Source organism: Pristiophorus japonicus, chromosome 13, assembly GCF_044704955.1.
Source record: "Pristiophorus japonicus isolate sPriJap1 chromosome 13, sPriJap1.hap1, whole genome shotgun sequence".
NCBI classification, from domain to species: domain Eukaryota; kingdom Metazoa; phylum Chordata; class Chondrichthyes; family Pristiophoridae; genus Pristiophorus; species Pristiophorus japonicus.
The window spans coordinates 72785201-72803804 of NC_091989.1; the positions used below are offsets into that span (position 1 = coordinate 72785201).

The window sequence follows — 18604 nt, forward strand, 5'->3', positions numbered from 1 at the left end:
AAATAAAAGTCAAGGGCTTTAATATTACAATTGTTACAGACATAATGCAGCATTATATTTACACTTGTTTGTAATGCGATGAAATGTGTTTTAAATAATGGATTTCTTGACTTGCTGGTCATCATTGCAGCAGAGGTTAGTGTGTTCCAAGAGTGAAACGGATTGTCTAGGCAGGGTGCTAATGATGAGCAATGATCGAGGGAAAAACACTTGCAGGCTTCATGAGTAAAGCATGATTCTCACAAGTACACTGTGCACTTGGATTAATACACTTTCCAAGTGTCTCACACACTGGCTGCTCAAGCAGCAGTGAAGGAGCATTCTTAAAGCTGCTCTGTGAATGAAATTGCATTCTCAGGAAACACAGCTTTCCCAGTCTGTTCCTGCAATTTCCTAAGTGGGTTACAAATGAAAAAGAACGTTATTTTATTCCACCCAGAGAACACACTCCATAGATTTTGTGTGCGCTATATGGCCATTGTGACAAGGACCATAAAACCATTATAAGTGCAGATCAATCAAGTGCCCATACCCGACTTTCAGGTTTTGACATTATACCATGGGATACCAACAGAGAAGGCGGTTAATCTCAACTTAAGTCGTGGAGGGAAGAATTTCACAGAATTGTGTAAAGGTTTCTATTCTAGTGTCCCATGGGTAATTCTAAAGGCCTGGACTGTGAGATTTATTGGTTGACAGAATCTTATGTTAAAATGGTTCTGATAGTGTTTTGACTCAAGACTGTTAAATAAAGCTCCTTGCAACATGGACATAGCCAAATGTATTCCAGTATCAAATGCTGCCATGCCAAGGTATTAAATGTTATGCATTCCTAAGGTGAATCCAACAGCCCAAGAAATACATAATGTTCAACATTACCTGTGAGATCCCTTTCTCTGAACTGTATCATTGGGAATATCATTGAGTCAGCCACCTGTTTAGCTAGCTCTGTATGAAGAGAATTTAGCTGTGAAAACAAAAGTGATTTTATTAGTTACACTTGCTGCCATTCAGTAATGAACTGTGCAGTCAGATTACAGAATTTACAGCACAGAAACGGTCGAGGCTGGTGCTTATGCTCCACACAAGCCTCCTCACACTCTACTTCAGCTAACCCTAGCAACCTGTCCTTCTAATGCAAACTGAATTGTAACTGTCATTGTCAACATTTCAGCAGTCATTTACCAACCACACATTGACCAAAATAATAAGGCATTATCACGCAGGTAAGTGGCAGGTTAACTTTATGCTAGTGGTCACAATTCACACATACCTAAAATCTTACCACAGCACAGACCCAGCTTTCCATTCCAGTCCGTCAGTTGCAGGTCTCCCCGAACAACCAACACTAACACAGCATTTTCACCCTAAGCATCAAAATAAGCTGTGTGACTGCAGTTGTAGCTATTAATATGTACTCAAATATAAGGCAAGTGTTCACCTGCACCTGATTCATGGGGCAGGACAGAGAAAAGCTCGCTCAGCACCTGAGCTCAGGGATTTGATTTGTTTGCCACCCACCAGAAACGATAAATGAGAATTTGTTTAAATCTTCATTTCTAATGTGTGCGACTAATCCCAGTGCCCAGTTGTAAACCGTCTGCAGGGATCAAGCCCATGCACATTTAAAGGCGTTCATTTTATTCAGTCTATGGATACATCAGTCCCTAAATAAGATTCTGGCTTGTACCTGCACCACAACATGTAGGAGGAAGGCACCAAGGTACACAGGCTAACTGCAGAGTTATCCTCGACTTTCCTACATGCAGAGAAAAGTTTCAACCCCATCTGTTTAAAAAGCTGTAGAATGCACAATTGTGAATCTTTGGAATTCTCTACCCCAGAGGGCTGTGAATGCTCAGCTATTGAGTACATTCAAGGCTGAGATCGATAGATTTTTGGACTCGAGGGGAATCAAGGGATATGGGGATAGGGTGGGAAAGTGGAGTTGAGGTAAATCAGCCATGATCTTTCTGAATGGCGGAGCAGGTTCGAAGGGTCGATTTCTTATAGAAACATAGAAATTTACAGCGCAGAAGGAGGCCATTCCGGCCCATCGTGTCCGCGCCGGCCGACAAAGAGCTGCATGGCCCTTGGTCAGCAGCCCTAAAGGTTACATATAAACTTATGAACAATGACAGAAAGGCAAACAGCACCCTGCCCAACCAGTCCGCCCCATACACTGCAACACCACTAATACTAAAACATTCTACACTCCACCCCAACCGAAGCCATGTGATCTCCTGGGAGAGGCAAAAACCAGATAAAAACCCAGGCTTCCCAAAGGTACAGGGCTGCATTGATTGTACCTACATCGCCTTGTGAGCATCTTTGGAGGATTCCGAGATGTACAGGAACAGAAAAATCTTCCACTCCATGAATGTGCAGCTTGTCTGTGATGACTTGAATCGCAGTTGATGCGAGACACCCTGGGAGCACCCAAGATGCATTCATCCTACACGAGCGCTATAGCGGCCATGTTTCAGCAGCAGCCAGAAGGGCAGAGCTATCTACTGGGAGTCAATGGTACGGCCTCGCCACCTGGCTCATGACGCCCCTATGCGTAACCCGGACAGAAGCTGACCGGGAATACAGCATGTCGCACATTGCAGCGTGCAGCATAAGAGAGGACCATTGACATCTGAAGCAGCGTTTACGATGCCTGGACCATTCTGGAGGCTACTTGCTGTACTCCCCTGAGATTGTCGGTCAGCTCACTGTTGAGTGCTGCATGCTGCATAACGTAGCCATCATGGGGCAACAGCAGCTGGTAGTAGAAGACTCACCTGAGGTGAGAGTGGCTGATGATGATGAGGAAGATGCAGATGACGAGGAGGAGGACAAGGAAGCCAAGCAACTACCTGAACCCGGAGCATGACGGCGGAGGAGGGCAGGCCGTTGTGCCCCTTTAACGACTGCTCGAGCCTTGCGCCAGCAGCTCATCCATGAAAGCTTTGCTGCCTGAAGGCTCAGCGGCAACTATTCCAAATGGACCATGCTCCGTAATGTTGTGTTGTGTTAACGGAACAAACTATGTAAATGATTCTTCGTTAGTTCAAAAAGTTGTTAATAATGGAACAAATAATGTAAATGATTCAGTTTTAATTTAAAATATATTTTATTCAAAAGTTTAACACTTGTTTGTACTTAACTTTAATAAAATATTCTTGTATCAAATTTTAAAGTATTCCGTTAAGATGACTTACAAACTTTTAGACTTGTAAGTTTACATCACTTACAAAAATCTTTTAATTTGAGAACTGTTACAATAGTAACAACAACAATAACAACAGCAAAGAAAGGTTGTACCCATCTCTCCTCCACCTTATTGTAAGACCGCCCGTTGCGCTTGGGCTTGGTGACTCCACCCCTGCCCGCAGGCGGTGGCACAGCATTTCTCAGGTTGGTACCAAGCTTATTCTTTCGAGCATCTCGGATAATGCGCACTTCTTGATGGGAGGCGTGGGCAGGCAGTAATGTGGAAAGCCCAGCTTGGACCTCTTCAGAGGCTGGTCTGGGGATTGGCAGTTGATTCCGTCAATGGCCATGGGGTCGGGGCATGTTCTCTTATTGCAGCAGCTAACTCTGACATTCCCTCCCTCAGGAAAAGAGTGGCTAGAGTAAATGTTGGTCCCTTGGAAGATGAGACCAGGGAATTAGTAATGGGGAACATGGAGATGGCAGAAACTCTGAACAAATATTTTGCATCAGTCTTTACAGTAGAGGACACGAATAATATTCCAACAGTGGATAGTCAAGGGGCTATAGGGGGGGGAGGAACAGTCACTAAGGAGGTGGTATTCAGTAAGATAATGGGACTAAAGGTGTATAAATCCCCTGGACCTGATGGCTTGCATCCTAGGGTCTTAAGCGAAGTAGCGACAGGGATAATGGATGCATTGGTTATAATCTACCAAAATTCCCTGGATTCTGGGGAGATCCCAGCAGACTGGAAAAATGCAAATGTAACGCCCCTATTTAAAAAAGGAGGCAGACAAAAAGCAGGAAACTATAGACCAATTAGCCTAATATCTGTGGTTGGGAAGATATTGGAGTCCATTATTAAAGAAGCAGTAGCAGGACATATGGAAAAGCAAAATTTGGTCAGGCAGAGTCAGCATGGATTTATGAAGGGGAAGTCATGTTTGACAAATTTGTTGGAGTTCTTTGAGGATGTATAAAGGGGAACCAGTGGATGTGATGTATTTGGACTCCCAGAAGGCATTTGACAAGGTGCCACATAAAAGGTTACTGCACAAGATAAAGGTTCACAGGGTTGGAAGTAATATATTAGCATGGATAGAGGATTGGCCAATGAACAGAAAGCAGAGAGTAGGGATAAATGGTTCATTCTCGGGTTCGCAATCAGTAACCAGTGGGGTGCCGCAAGGATCAGTGCTGGGACCCCAACTATTTACAATCTATATTAACGACTTGGAGAAGGGTCTGAGTGTAGAATTCTTCATTTAAAATGAAGAGTGAAACAGTTACGGTAATTCAGAGACTAGGGTCCTGAACTTAAAGAAAGGTAACTTCGTGAGACGTGAATTGGCTAGGATAGACTGACGAATTATACTTAAAGGGTTGACAGTGGATAGGAAATGGCAGACATTTAAGGATCACATGGATGAACTTCAACAATTGTATATCCCTGTCTGGCATAAAAGTTAACCGTGGCTAACAAGGGAATTTAGGGATAGTGTTAAATCCAAGGAAAAGGCATATAAATTGCCCAGAAAACCTGAGGACTTGGAGAAATTTAGAATTCAGCAGAGGAGAACAAAGCATTTAATTAGGAGCGGGAAAATAGAGTACGAGAGAAAGCTTGCAGGGAACATAAAAACTGACTGCAAAAGATTCAGTAGATATATGAAAAGAAAAAGATTTGTGAAGACAAATGTAGGTCCCTTGCAATTTATAATGGGGAACAAAGAAATAGCAGACCAATTGAACAAATACTTTGGTTCTGTCTTCACTAAGGAAGACACAAATAACCTTCCGGAAATACTAGCGGATCGAGGGTCTAGCAAGAAAGAGGAACTGAAGGAAATCTTGATGCGTCAGGAAAATGTGTTAGGGAAATTGGTGGAATCGAAGGCCGATAAATCCCCAGGGCCTGAAAGTCTGCATCCCAGAGTACTTAAGGAAGTGGCCCTAGAATTGGTGGTCATTTTCCAACATTCTATAGACTCTGGATCAGTTCCTGTGGATTGGAGGGTAGCTAATGTAACCCCACGTTTTAAAAAAGGAGGGAGAGAGAAAACAGGGAATTATAGACCGGTTAGCCTGACATCGGTAGTGGGGAAAATGTTGGAATCAATTATTAAAGATGTAATAGCAGCGCATTTGGAAAGCAGTTACAGGATCGGTCCAAGTCAGCATGGATTTATGAAAGGGAAATCATGCTTGACAAATCTTCTAGAATTTTTTGAGAATGTAACTAGTAGAGTGGACAAGGGAGAACCAGTGGATGTGGTGTATTTGGACTTTCAAAAGGCTTTTGACAAAGTCCCACACAAGAGATTAGTGTGCAAAATTAAAGCACATAGTATTGGGGGTAATGTATTGACATGGCTTAGAGAACTGGTTGGCAGACAGCAAGCAAAGGGTAGGAATAAATGGGTCCTTTTCAGAATGGCAGACAGTGACTAGTGGGTACCGCAAGGTTCTGTGCTGGGGCCCCAGCTATTTACAATTTACATTAATGATTCAGACGAAGGAATTGAATGTAATATTTCCAACTTTGCAGATGACATTAAGCTGGGTGGCAGTGTGAGCTGTGAGGAGGATGCTAAGAGGCTGCAGGGTGACTTGGACAGGTTAGGTGAGTGGGCAAATGCATGGCAGATGCAGTATAATGTAGATAAATGTGAGGTTATCCACTTTGGTGGCAAAAGCAGGAAGGCAGAATATTATCTGAATGGTGACAGATTAGGAAAAGGGGAGATGCAACGAGACCTGGGTGTCATGGTACATCAGTCATTGAAAGTTGGCATGCAGGTACAGCAGGTGGTGAAGGCGGCAAATGGTATCTTGGCCTTCATAGCGAGAGGATTTGAGTAGAGGAGCAGGGAGGTCTTACTGCAGTTGCCTTGGTAAGGCCACACCTTGAATATTGTGTACAGTTTTGGTCTCCTAATCTGAGGAAGGACATTCTTGCTATTGAGGGAGTGCAGCGAAGGTTCAACAGACTGATTCCTGGGATGGCAGGACTGACATATGAAGAAAGACTGGATCAACTAGGCTTATATTCACTGGAATTTAGAAGAATGAGAGGGTATCTCATAGAAACATATAAAATTCTGACGGGATTAGACAGGTTAGATGCAGGAAGAATGTTCCCAATGTTGGGGAAGTCCAGAACCAGGGGTCACAGTCTAAGGATAAGGAGTAAGCCATTTAGGACCGAGATGAGGAGAAACTTTTTCACTCAGAGAATTGTGAACCTGTGGAATTCTCTACCACAGAAAGTTGTTGAGGCCAGTTTGTTAGATATATTCAAATACGGCGAAAGGGATCAAGGGGTATGGAGAGAAAGCAGGAATGGGGTACAAAAGTTGCATGATCAGCCATGATCATAATGAGTGGTGGTGCAGGCTCGAAGGGCCGAATGGCCTACTCCTGCACCTATTTTCTACGTTTCTATGTAACGTAGCAAAGTTTGCCGACGATACAAAGATGGGAGGAAAAGCAATGTGTGAGGAGGACACACAAAATCTGCAAAAGGACACAGACAGGCTAAGTGAGTGGGCAAAAATTTGGCAGATGGAGTATAATGTTCGAAAGTGTGAGGTCAAGCACTTTGGCAGAAAAAAATCAAAGAGCAAGTTATTATTTAATTGGAGAAAGTTTGCACAGTGCTGCAGTACAGCGGGACCTGGGGGTACTTGTGCATGAAACACAAAAGGTTAGTACAGGTTGAGCATCCAAAATCCGGAGTTCCGGAATCCGGAATTCAGACTGATTGGTGGCAGGGTCGTCCGGAATCCGTAAAATGTTCCAGAATCCTGACCCTGCCGACCTCGAGAACCCGCCGCTGTCAGACCTTGGGCCTCGCCTCTCTGCCACTGCCCTTAACCTCGGGCCTCCTCCGTGATGAGGCCGCCTGACCAGCTCTTCGGTGGGGCCCGCCCGCCCGAACTCTTCTCCGGTGGCGGGCCCTCGCCCGAGCACTTCCCCAGCAGTGGGCCCTCGCCCGAGCACCACCCCGGCGGCGGGGCCTCGCCCGAGCATCTCCCCGGCGGCGGGGCCTCGCCCGAGCAACCTCCGGCGGCGGGGCCTCGCCCGAACACGTCCCCGGCAGCGGGGCTCCAGCCGACGACCTCATCACCCGGCGAACACCCACCTGCTGACGTTCCGAAATGCGGAAATACCCGAACCTGGGCTCGGGTGTTTCCAGATTCGTGACGTCAGAATAACATTCCAAAATGCAGCAAAATGAAAAATCCGGAACGGCCTCGGTCACGAGGGTTCCGGATTCGGGGCGCTGCACCTGTCTGCAAGTACAGCAAGTGATCAGGAAGGCTAATGGAATCTTGGCCTTTGTTGCAAGGGGGATAGCGTATAAAAGCAGGGAAGTCTTGCTACAGTTGTACAGGGTATTGGTGAATCCACACCTGGAATACTGCGTGCAGTTTTGGTTTCCATATTTATGAAAGGATATACTTGCTTTGGAGGCAATTCAGAGAAGGTTCACTAGGTTGATTCCGGGGATGAGGAGGTTGACTTATGAAGAAAGGTTGAGTAGGTTGGGCCTCTACTAAATGGAATTCAGAAGAATTAGGTGTGATCTTATCGAAACATATAAGATTATGAGGGGGCTTGACAAGGTGAATGCAGAGAGGATGTTTCCGCTGATAGGGGAGACTCGAACTAGAGGGCATGATCTTAGAATAAGGGGCCGCCCATTTCAAACTGAGATGAGAATACATTTCTTTGAGGGTTGTGGATCTGTGGAATTCACTGCTTCAGAGAGCTGTGGAAGCTGGGACATTGAAGAAAATTTAAGACATAAATAGACAGTTTCTTAAACGATAAGGGAATAAGGAGTTATGGGGAGCGGATGGGGAAGTGCACCTGAGTCCATGATCGGATCAGCCATGATCTTATTAAATGGCAGAGCAAGCTTGAGGGGCCATATGGCCTACTCCTGCTCCGATTTCTTATGTTCTTATGTGCCCCGATAGCGTCTCAACTACCTGCAACATTCCCTTCCTAATGTTCACCGACAACGTATCAGCTATCTGTGACATTCCTTCCCTAATGTGCCCGGGCAGTGTACCCATTTCTCGCAAGAGTGTTGTTACTTTTCCCGACAGTCCCGATACTTCATCACCCACCCTGCTGATAGTGTCCAGGAGTGATCGGGTAAGGTCAATGCTCTCCCCACTCATTGCCATCATGTGAACCATATCTGTTAGATCATGCACCTCAGGAGAGCGCTGTCGAGCTCTCCTTCCCCTCCTCACCCTGGGTGTGCCTCGCTGCACCCCACTGGAACCTGCAATCTTGGACTGTGTGAAACCATGAAATGTCCCAACACTCAGACCACTCAGGAAAGAGGCTGGCACCTCAATGGGCGGCACCAGCCACCTCCTCCAGAGTGAGTACACTCCCACCCACCCCGCCCCTCACCCCCATGCTCTTGGTCTGGAAAGTGGGATTGGAACATGTTCTCCTCTTCAACCTCGTCCGCGTCTGAATCTTCTTCTGCATTGGCTTCAGCCTCGTCAGGGTTGGCCTCAAGTTCTACAAAATATAACAGACAATTGAACAGACAAATGGTTAGCAGAAGAGGGGGCAGGGTGACATGAGTAGGCTCACACAGCGCAGGCAGCAGGCTGATTTGAAGGACCACGATGAATGATAGCACATTGCATCAACCGAGACGTAGCTGACGGAGACATCCCCATGAACCGAAGCATGGCTAGCCTGCGCAGTACGTAACATTTAGCAAAGCCAGACTGTGGAATTTGCAGGACTTACCCTCTCCCTCGAGTGTGGGCGCAGCTTGTGTAGTGGTGGTTGCTTTTCTCCAAGCAGGACCCTTCAAAGCAGTGACCCTCTCTTCCAAGGATGTCAAGTGGTGATGATTTTCTGGGCCTCCTCCTGTTTGAGTTCTCTCTTTTGTTGTGTGCCACTTTCCTCTGCAAAGATGAAAATATAACTTTTTAGAGAGGGTGTCTTTCTGCTGGGTGGGACATACAGATGGTTGCATTTACAATTGCAATTCTAGTGAATAAATGAAAATATTACTTACACTAACTACTTGATCAAGGTCCTGCCACCTTTTTTTCCACTGGCGTCCAAACCTCAGGGTGGTCACCATTGCCAGTAATCTTCTGCAAGTTGGTTTCCAGTGTTTCTTCATTTCTTTTGGTGAAACTTTTATTTGACCTCTGCTGGTGTCCAGCTCGTGCCATCTGGCCTCAATTACAGTAACCAGGGCCTTCACTTCATCCTATGAGAAATTCTTGGTCCTTGAGCCGCGTTGCATATCACAGCTCTGATTTTTTCCACTCAGAATTAAAGTTCTCACACACCACTCAAAGTTCTCACACACAACTGGCTCTAGGTGTACTGGGCATGCGCACCCATAGCAATCACGTAAAAAAACGTATTTTTTTTTTCGCGCATGCGCAGAAGGGGTGGACGGGGGGGGGGGGGGGAGGGTCATCCTTATTTCAGTGCAGACATTAGACTCCACCCCCCGAAGCTAAAGGACAGGCTGCGCAGCGCCCATTTCAAAAATTAGAACGGGGAAACTTTCAAGTTTTTTTTGAGCAGTCGGGCCCAAACAAAACGACGTAACTCTTAAATTATACCAAAAAACGGCTTGGGGAAAATTAAGCCCATAGACTGGGGTAGTAATAGTGGAAAGGGCAAAGAGGGTGAATAATTTTTGAAGTGTGTTCAGGAGAACTTTCTTGATCAGTCTGTTTCCGGCCCAACGAGAAAGGAGGCATTGCTGGATCTGGTTCTGTGGAATGAGGTGGGTCCAAGTGGAACAAGTGTCAGCAGGTGAACATTTAGGGAACAGTGATCATGGTATCATAAGGTTTGGATTAGATATGGAAAAGGACAGGGAGCAATCTAGTGTAAAAATGTTTAACTGGGGGTGGGGAGGGAGGCCAATTTCAGTCAGATGAGAATGGATCTGGCCTGGGTAAACTGGAATCAAAGATTGTCAGCCAAAACTGTAGTGGAACAATGCGCTGGTTGCCTTTAGAGAGGAAATAGTTCAGGTACAGTCGAGGTACATTCCCACTAGTGGGAAAGGTAGGGCAACTAAAGTCAGAGCTCCCTGGATGAAGAAACCGAGAATATGATGAAGCAGAAAAAGAGCACATATAATAGATGTCAAGTTGCAAATACATCGGAGAAGAAAAAAAGAAAGATAGAGATAGAGAGACAGAGATAGAGAGAGATAGAGAGACAGAGATAGAGAGAGATAGAGATATAGAGAGAGATAGAGAGAGAGATATGGCGAGAGAGATAGAGATGGAGATAGAGATAGATAGAGATAGAGAGATAGATAAAGGTCAGGGGAGAAATGAGGGTATGAGAATAGAATTGCAGCTAACATAAAACGTAATGCAAAAGTCTTCTATAGGCATATAAATAGTAAACAGTTAATAATAAGAGGAGGGGTGGGCCAATTAGGGACCAAAAAGGAGACGTATACCCGGAGGCAGGGGGAATGGCTGAGGTACTAAATGAGTACTTTGCATCTGTCTTCACCAAGGAAATGGATGCTGCCATAGACATAGTGAAGGAGGAGCAAGTGGAAATACTTGATAGGATAAAAATTGATAAAAGGTTTTAGAAAGACTGGCTGTACTTATTAAAGTAGATCAATCATCAGGAGCAAATGGGATACATCCTAGGAGGCTGAGGGAATTGAGGGTGGAAATCGCGGAGGTACTAGCCATAATATTCCAATCCTCCATAGATACGGGGGTGGTGCCAGAGGACTGGAGAATTGCAAATGTTACACCTTTTTTCAAAAAAGGGAGTAAAGATAAACCCAGCAACTATAGGCCGGTCAGTTTAACTTCGGAAGTAGGGAAGCTTTCAGAAACAATAATCAGGGACAAAATTAACAGTCACTTGGAGAAGTGTGGATTAATTAAGAAAAACCAGCTCAGATTTGTAAAGGCAAAACATGTTTAGCCAACTTGATCGAGGTTTTGAGGAGGTAACAGAGAGTGTTGATGAGGGTAATGCAGTTGACGTAGTGTACATGGATTTCCAAAAGGCGCTTGACAATGTGCCACATAATAGGCTTGCCAACAAAGTTGAAGCCCATGGAATAAAAGGGACAGTGGCAGCATGGATACGGAATTGGCTCAGTGACAGGAAACAGAGAGTAGTGGGGAACGGTTGTTTCTGGGACTGGAGGAAGGTATACAGTGGTGTTCCCCAGGGGTCGGTTCTGGGACCGCTGCTTTTCTTGATTATATATTAATGACTTGGATTTGGGTGTACAGGACACAATTTCAAAATCTGCAGATGACTCAAAATTTGGAAGTATAGTGAACAGTGAGGAGGAGAGTGATCGACTTCAGGAAGACATAAATAGACTGGTGGAATGGACAGACACGTGGCAGATAAAATTAATGCAGAAAAATGTTAAGTGATGCATTTTGATAGAAAGAATGAGAAGAGGACATGCAAACTAAATGGTACAATCCTAAAGGGGATGCACGAACAGAGAGACCCGGGGGTATATATGTATAAATCGTTGAAGGTGGCAGGGCAGGTTGAGAAAGCAATTAAAAAAGCTTAGGAATCCTGGGCTTCATAAATAGAGGTAAGGTATAGAGTACAAAAGTGTGGAAATGATGATGAACCTGTATAAAACACTGGTTTAGCCCCAACTGGAGTTTCATATCCAATTCTGGGCACCAGACTTTAGGAATGATGTGAAGGCCTTAGAGAAGGTGCATACAAACATACGAACAATGACGGACAGATAAGCACCCTCTGGTCCATCGAGACTGTCCCACACAATTGCCACACCTTGTGTATCACAATATGTGCACACCACCCCATCCGATGTGATCTCCTGGGAGGGGCAAAAAGAGATTTAAAAACCCAGGTCAATTTAGAAACATAGCAATTTACAGTGCAGAAGGAGGCCATTTCGGCCCATCGTGTCCACACCGGCCGACAGAACCCTATGGCCCTTGGTCAGCAGCCCTAAAGGTTACATATAAACTTATGAACAATGACGGAAAAATTGGGGAAAAAATCTGGGGAAATCTCTGACCCATCCAGGCGATCAAAACGGCCATTAAATCCCTGCAGTACCGATGTTCTGTAAGAGGTAATCTCCACTGCAGCCAGAAACAAATACAGCCTTTGTTTGAAGGAATTCAGTGAGTCTGCATCCACCACATGAAACGACAGCTTGTTCCAGAGGTCTACTGTTCTCTGGGAAAAGACCACCTCCTGACATTAACCTAGATCTAGCCTTACGCAACTTAAATTTGTGCCCCGGTCCTGCCTAACCTAGTTAATTGAAATAAACTGTCAGCTGGAACACTGTCTATTCCCTTCATCTCAATCATATCCCCAGAGTCTACACTGCTCTAAGGTATAGAGTCCCAACTCTTTTCACCTATCTCGATAACTAAGATGCTTTAGACTTGGAATTAGTCGAGTGGCCCTCTTCTGCTCCAGAGCTTCAATATCACCCACCATGTGAGGAGACCAAAACTGGACACAGTATTCCAAGCGCGGCCTGAAACAAAACAGTGCACCTCGTCATATACTCAATTGTCCGATGGATACACCCCAACACCCTATTTGCTGGAGTGTATTAGGGCTGGTTTTCTGGACCAATATGTCGAGGAACCAACTAGAGGGCTAGCCATCCTAGATTAGGTGATGTGTAATGAGAAAGGACTAATTAGCAATCTTGTTGTGCGAGGCCCCTTGGGGAAGAGCGACCACAATATGGTAGAATTCTTTAGTAAGATGGAGAGTGACACATTTAATTCCGAGACTAGGGTCCTGAACTTAAGGGAAAGGTAACTTCGATGGTATGAGGCATGAATTGGCGAGTGATACTTAAAGGGTTAACAGTGGATAGGCAATGGCAAACATTTAAAGATCACATGGATGAACTTCAACAATTGTACATCCCTGTCTGGAGTAAAAATAAAACGGGGAAGATGGCTCAACTGTGGCTAACAAGGGAAATTAAGGATAGTGGTAAATCCAAGGAAGAGGCATATAAATTGGCCAGAAAAAGCAGCCAACCTGAGGTCTGGGAGAATGTTATAACATAGCAGAGGAGGACAAAGGGTTTAATTAGGAGGGGAAAATAAGAGTATGAGAGGAAGCTTGCTGGGAACATAAATACTGACTGCAAAAGCTTCTATAGATATGTGAAGAGAAAAAGATTAGTGAAAACAAACGTAGGTCCCTTGTAGTCAGATTCAGGTGAATTTATAATGGGGAACAAAGAAATGGCAGACCAAATGAACAAATACTTTGGTTCTGTCTTCACGAAGGAAGACACAAATAACCTTCCGAATGTACTAGGGGACCAAGGGTCGAGTGAGAAGGAGGAACTAAAGGAAATCCTTATTAGGCGGGAAATTGTGTTAGGGAAATTGATGGGATTGAAGGCCGATAAATCCCCAGGGCCTGATAGTCTGCATCCCAGAGTACTTAAGGAAGTAGCCCTAGAAATAGTGGATGCATTGGTGATCATTTTCAAACAGTCTATCGACTCGAGATCAGTTCCTATGGACTGGAGGATAGCTAATGTAACACCACTTTTTAAGAAAGGAGGGAGAGAGAAAACGGGTAACTATAGATCGGTTAGCCTGACATCAGTAATGGAGAAAATGTTGCAATCAATTATTAAAGATGAAATAGCAGCACATTTGGAAAGCAGTGACGGGATCGGTCCAAGTCAGCATGGATTTATGAAAGGGAAATCCTGCTTGACAAATCTTCTAGACGTTTTTGAGGATGTAACTGGTATAGTGGACAAGGGAGAACCAGTAGATGTGGTGTATTTGGACTTTCAAAAGGCTTTTGACAAGGTCCACACAAGAGATTGGTGTGCAAAATCAAAGCACATGGTATTGGGGGTAATGTACTGACGTGGATAGAGAACAGGTTGGCAGACAGGAAGCATATACTCGGGATAAACGGGTCCTTTTCAGAATGGCAGGCAGTGACTAGTGAGGTGCCGCAGGGCTCAGTGCTGGGACTCCAGCTATTTACAATATACATTAATGATTTGGATGAGGGAATTGAGTGTAATATCTCCAAGTTTGCGGATGACACTAAGTTGGGTGGCGGTGTGAGCTGTGAGGAAGACGCTAAAAGGCTGCAGGTTGACTTGAACAGGTTAGGTGAGTGGGCAAATGCGTGGCAGATGCAGTATAATGTAGATAAATGTGAGGTTATCCACTTTGATGGCAAAAACACAAAGGCAGAATATTATCTGAATGGCGTCAAGATTAGGAAAATGGGAGGTGCAACGAGAGCTGGGTGTCATGGTACATCAGTCATTGAAAGTTGGCATGCAGGTACAGCAGGCGGTGAAGGCGGCAAATGGTATGTTGGCTTTCATAGCTAGGGGATTTGAGTATAGGAGCAGGGAGGTTTTACTGCAGTTGTACAGGACCTTAGTGAGGCCTCACCTGGAATATTGTGTTCAGTTTTGGTCTTCTAATCTGAGGAAGGACGTTCTTGCTATTGAGGGAGTGCAGCGAAGGTTCACCAGACTGATTCCAGGGATGGCAGGACTGACATATCAGGAGAGACTGGATCAACTGGGCCTGTATTCGCTGGAGTTTAGAAGGATGAGAGGGGATCGCATAGAAACATATAAAATTCTAACGGGACTGGACAGGTTAGATGCAGGAAGAATGTTCCCGATGTTGGGGAAGTCCAGAATCAGGGGACATAATCTAAGGATAAGGGGTAAGCCATTTAGGACTGAGACGATGAGAAACTTCTTCACTCAGAGAGTTGTTAACCTGTGGAATTCCTTACTGCAGAGGATTGTTGAGGCCAGTTCACTGGATATATTCAAGAGGGAGTTAGATATGGCCCTTACAGCTAAAGGGATCAAGGGGTATGGAGAGAAAGCAGGAAAGGGGTACTGAGGGAATGATCAGCCATGATCTTATTGAATGGTGGTGCAGGCTCGAAGGGCCAAATGACCTACTCCTGCACCTATTTTCTATGCTTCAATGGGCCCAAGTTTCGAGCTGCGCCTAGAATGGCGCAGTCCCGACCTGGACGCCCGTTTTTTGCGCCACAAAGTGCGCCTAAAAAAAACCTCCGTATTCTCCACCTCCCTGCAGGTCCTCTGGCCCTCGGCGCAGCGCAGCAGGAGCTGTCGGGGACGGAGCCAGGTCCCTGCGCTGAAAACAGTGCCGGGACCTCTGCACATGCGCGCTACAGTGGGCGCGCAAGTGCAGTAGCTCCAGGCGCCTGAAACTGTATGGGAGGGGCCGAAGCACGCAGCCCCTAGCCCTGGCCGAATGGCCTCACTGGGGCTGCGTGAATAAGGCTCCTCCCACGGCCAGCTCCTGCTTCCTGCCGACCCGACTCGACTCCCGCTTCCCGCCCCCAGACCCGACACCGAACTGACTCCCGCTCCCCCCTCCCCCCCCCCCCGCCCCGCCCCCGGACCGGACTCCTGCCCCCCCCCGCAACTGGACCCGACCCCCGCTCCCCCCCACCCCCCAGACCCGGCCCGACTCCCGGTCCACCCCGCCCCCGGACTGGATCCGACCTGACCTCCCTCTCCCTCCCTCCCACCACCCCCCCGACCCGACCCAACCCCACCTACCTGTAAATCTGGTGCTGGGGACGGGCCCTGCCCGAAGTCTCGGGCCCGGCCCGTTCAGCCTCCCTCCCCCTTCTCCTTTCCCCCTACCCCCCATCTCCTTCTTTCCCCCCCCACCATCTCCTTCTCCACCCCCATCTCCTTCCCCCCCATCTCCTTCCCCCCATCTCCTTCCCCCCCATCTCCTTCCCCCCCCATCTCTTTCTCTCCCTTCTCTCCTTTATCCCCTTCTCCCCCCCTCCCCCCTTCACCCCCCCATCTCCCCCATCCCTCCCCCTTCTCTCCCTCTGCTCCCCCCCTCTCTCCCTCTACCCCACTCCTCCCCCTCCCCTCGCTGTCAGAAACACAGACACTGACAGACAGAGAATGAGAGACACACACAGACAGACAGAGAGATAGAGACACTGACAGAGACACACTGGGGGGGGGGATCCCAGCACGCTGTTGGAGGGCTCCCGGTTCTGCAGTCGGTAAGTAGAAAATGTTTTATTTATTGATTTTTTTAAATTATTATTTCTTATTAATTTTTTTGGATTGATTTATTGGTTGATTTATTGATGTATTTATAATTTATTATTGATGATGGCTCTTTATTTGTAAAACTAAAATGTTTAATGTTTGTAAACTTCCCTTTAAACCCCCCCCCCCCCCCACCATTCCCTACGCCTGATTTGCTAAAGTGTAGACAAGGTTTTTTCGAGCGTACAAAAATCTTCACTTACTCCATTCTAAGTTAGTTTGGAGTAAGTTTTCACTGACGAAACTTTGAAAACAGGCGTAAGTGGCCGGACACGCCCCCTTTTGAAAAAAAAATTCTGTTCCAAAGTGAAACTGTTCTAACTGACTAGAACTGGAGCAAACTAAATGACGAGAATTCCGATTTCTAAGATACTCCGTTCTACACCAGTTGCTCCTAAAAATCAGGAGCAAATCATGTGGAAACTTGGGGCCTATGTTTCTATGGGACTCTGTCTTCGATGTGAGTGCCCTCGATTCCATCTCGCAGCATGCTAGCCACCACCATCTCTGCATAACCCCAGCCCGGCACGAGGAAGAAAAGGCCATCCGTCACCTGAAGAACAACAAGGCAACAAGAGCAGATGGAATTCCTGTCGAAGCACGAAAGCATGGTGGAGAAGCACTTTTGGCACGAATACACGACCTCATTTCTCTTATCTGGAAGGAGGAGAGCATGCCAGAAGATCTCAGAGACGCCATAATTGTGACCATCTTCAAAAAATAGGACAAGTCCGATTGCAGTAACTAGAGGCATCTCCCTGCTGTCGGCCACAGGGAAAATCATTGCAAGAATCCTCCTCAATCGTCTTCTCCCTGTGGCTGAAGTATTCCTTCCAGAGCTGCGATGCGGATTCGAGCCTGCTCCGCCATTTAGTAAGATCATGGCTGACTCAGGTCCACTTCCCTGCCCGCTCCCCATAACCCCTTATTTCCCTTATCGGTTAAGAAACTGTCTATCTCTGTCTTAAATTTATTCAATGACCCAACTTCCACAGCTCTCTGAGGCAGCAAATTCCACAGATTTACAACCCTCAGAGAAGAAATTTCTCCTTATCTCAGTTTTAAATGGGCGGCCCCTTATTCTAAGATTATGCCCCCTAGTTCTCGTCTCCCCCATCAGTGGAAACATCCTTTCTGCATCCATTTTGTCAAGCCCCCTCATAATCTTATACATTTTAATAAGATCACCTCTCATTCTTCTGAATTCCAATGAGTAGAGGCCCAACTTACTCAACCTTTCCTTATAAGTCAACCCCCTCATCTCTGGAATCAACGAGTGAACCTTCTGTGAACTGCCTACAAAGCAAGTATATCCTTTCTTAAATATGGAAACCAAAACTGCACACAGTATTCCAGATTTGGCCTCACCAATACCCTGTATAACTGTAGCAAGACTTCCTTGCTTTTATACTCCATTCCCTTTGCAATTCCATTGGCCTTCCTGATCACTTGCTGTACCTGCATACTAACCTTTTGTGTTTCAAGTACCCCCAGGTCCCGCTGCACTGCAGCACTTGCAATCTTTCTCCAGTTAAATAACTTGCTCTTTGATTTTTTTTTTCTGCGAAAGTGCATAACCTCACACTTTCCAACATTATACTCTATTTGCCAAATTTTTGCCCTCTCACTTAGCCTGCCTATGTCCTTTTGCAGATTTTTTGTGTCTTCCTCACGCATTGTTTTTCCTCCCACCTTTGTATCGTCAGCAAACTTGGCTATGTTACACTCGGTCCCTTCTTCCAAGTCATTAATATAGATTGTAAATAGTTAGGGTCCCAGCATTGATCCCTGTGGCACCCCTCTAGTTACTGATTGCCAACCCGAGAATGAACCATTTATCCTGACTCTGTTTTCTATTAGTTAGCCAATCCTCTATCCATGCTAATATATTACCCCCAACCCTGTGAACTTTTATCTTGTGTAGTAACCTTTTATGTGACACCTTGTCAAATGCCTTCTGAAGTCCAAATATACCACATCCACTGGTTAAGAACCATACCCACGTCTTCTGCCTCCACTCATAGATTACCTTTATGAACTAATAGGTCCTACTCTTTCTTTAGTTATATTCTTGCTCTTAATGTATTATTAAAACATCTTTTGGTTTTTCTTGATTTTACTTGCCAAAATGTTTTCCTGCTCGCTCTTTGCTTTCCTAATTTCCTTTCTATACTCCTCTCGGGTTTCTGTATTACTGAGCCCTCAGTATCTGTTATAAGCCTCTCTTGTTGTCTTTATCATACCCTGTGTGTCCCTTGACAT

At 45.8% G+C, this 18604-nt stretch overlaps 1 protein-coding gene across 4 annotated transcripts in view; it reads right to left on the reverse strand.

Annotated features, from left to right (window-relative positions):
- Window positions 1-18604, reverse strand: part of appl2 (adaptor protein, phosphotyrosine interaction, PH domain and leucine zipper containing 2) — a 268088-nt gene that overhangs the window by 213016 nt on the left and 36468 nt on the right. For all 4 annotated transcript variants that reach the window (XM_070897644.1, XM_070897645.1, XM_070897646.1 and 1 more), the window contains one exon: window positions 880-967. In XM_070897644.1, coding sequence (XP_070753745.1) covers window positions 880-967 — 88 coding nt within the window. The remainder of the gene's footprint in view (window positions 1-879; window positions 968-18604) is intronic.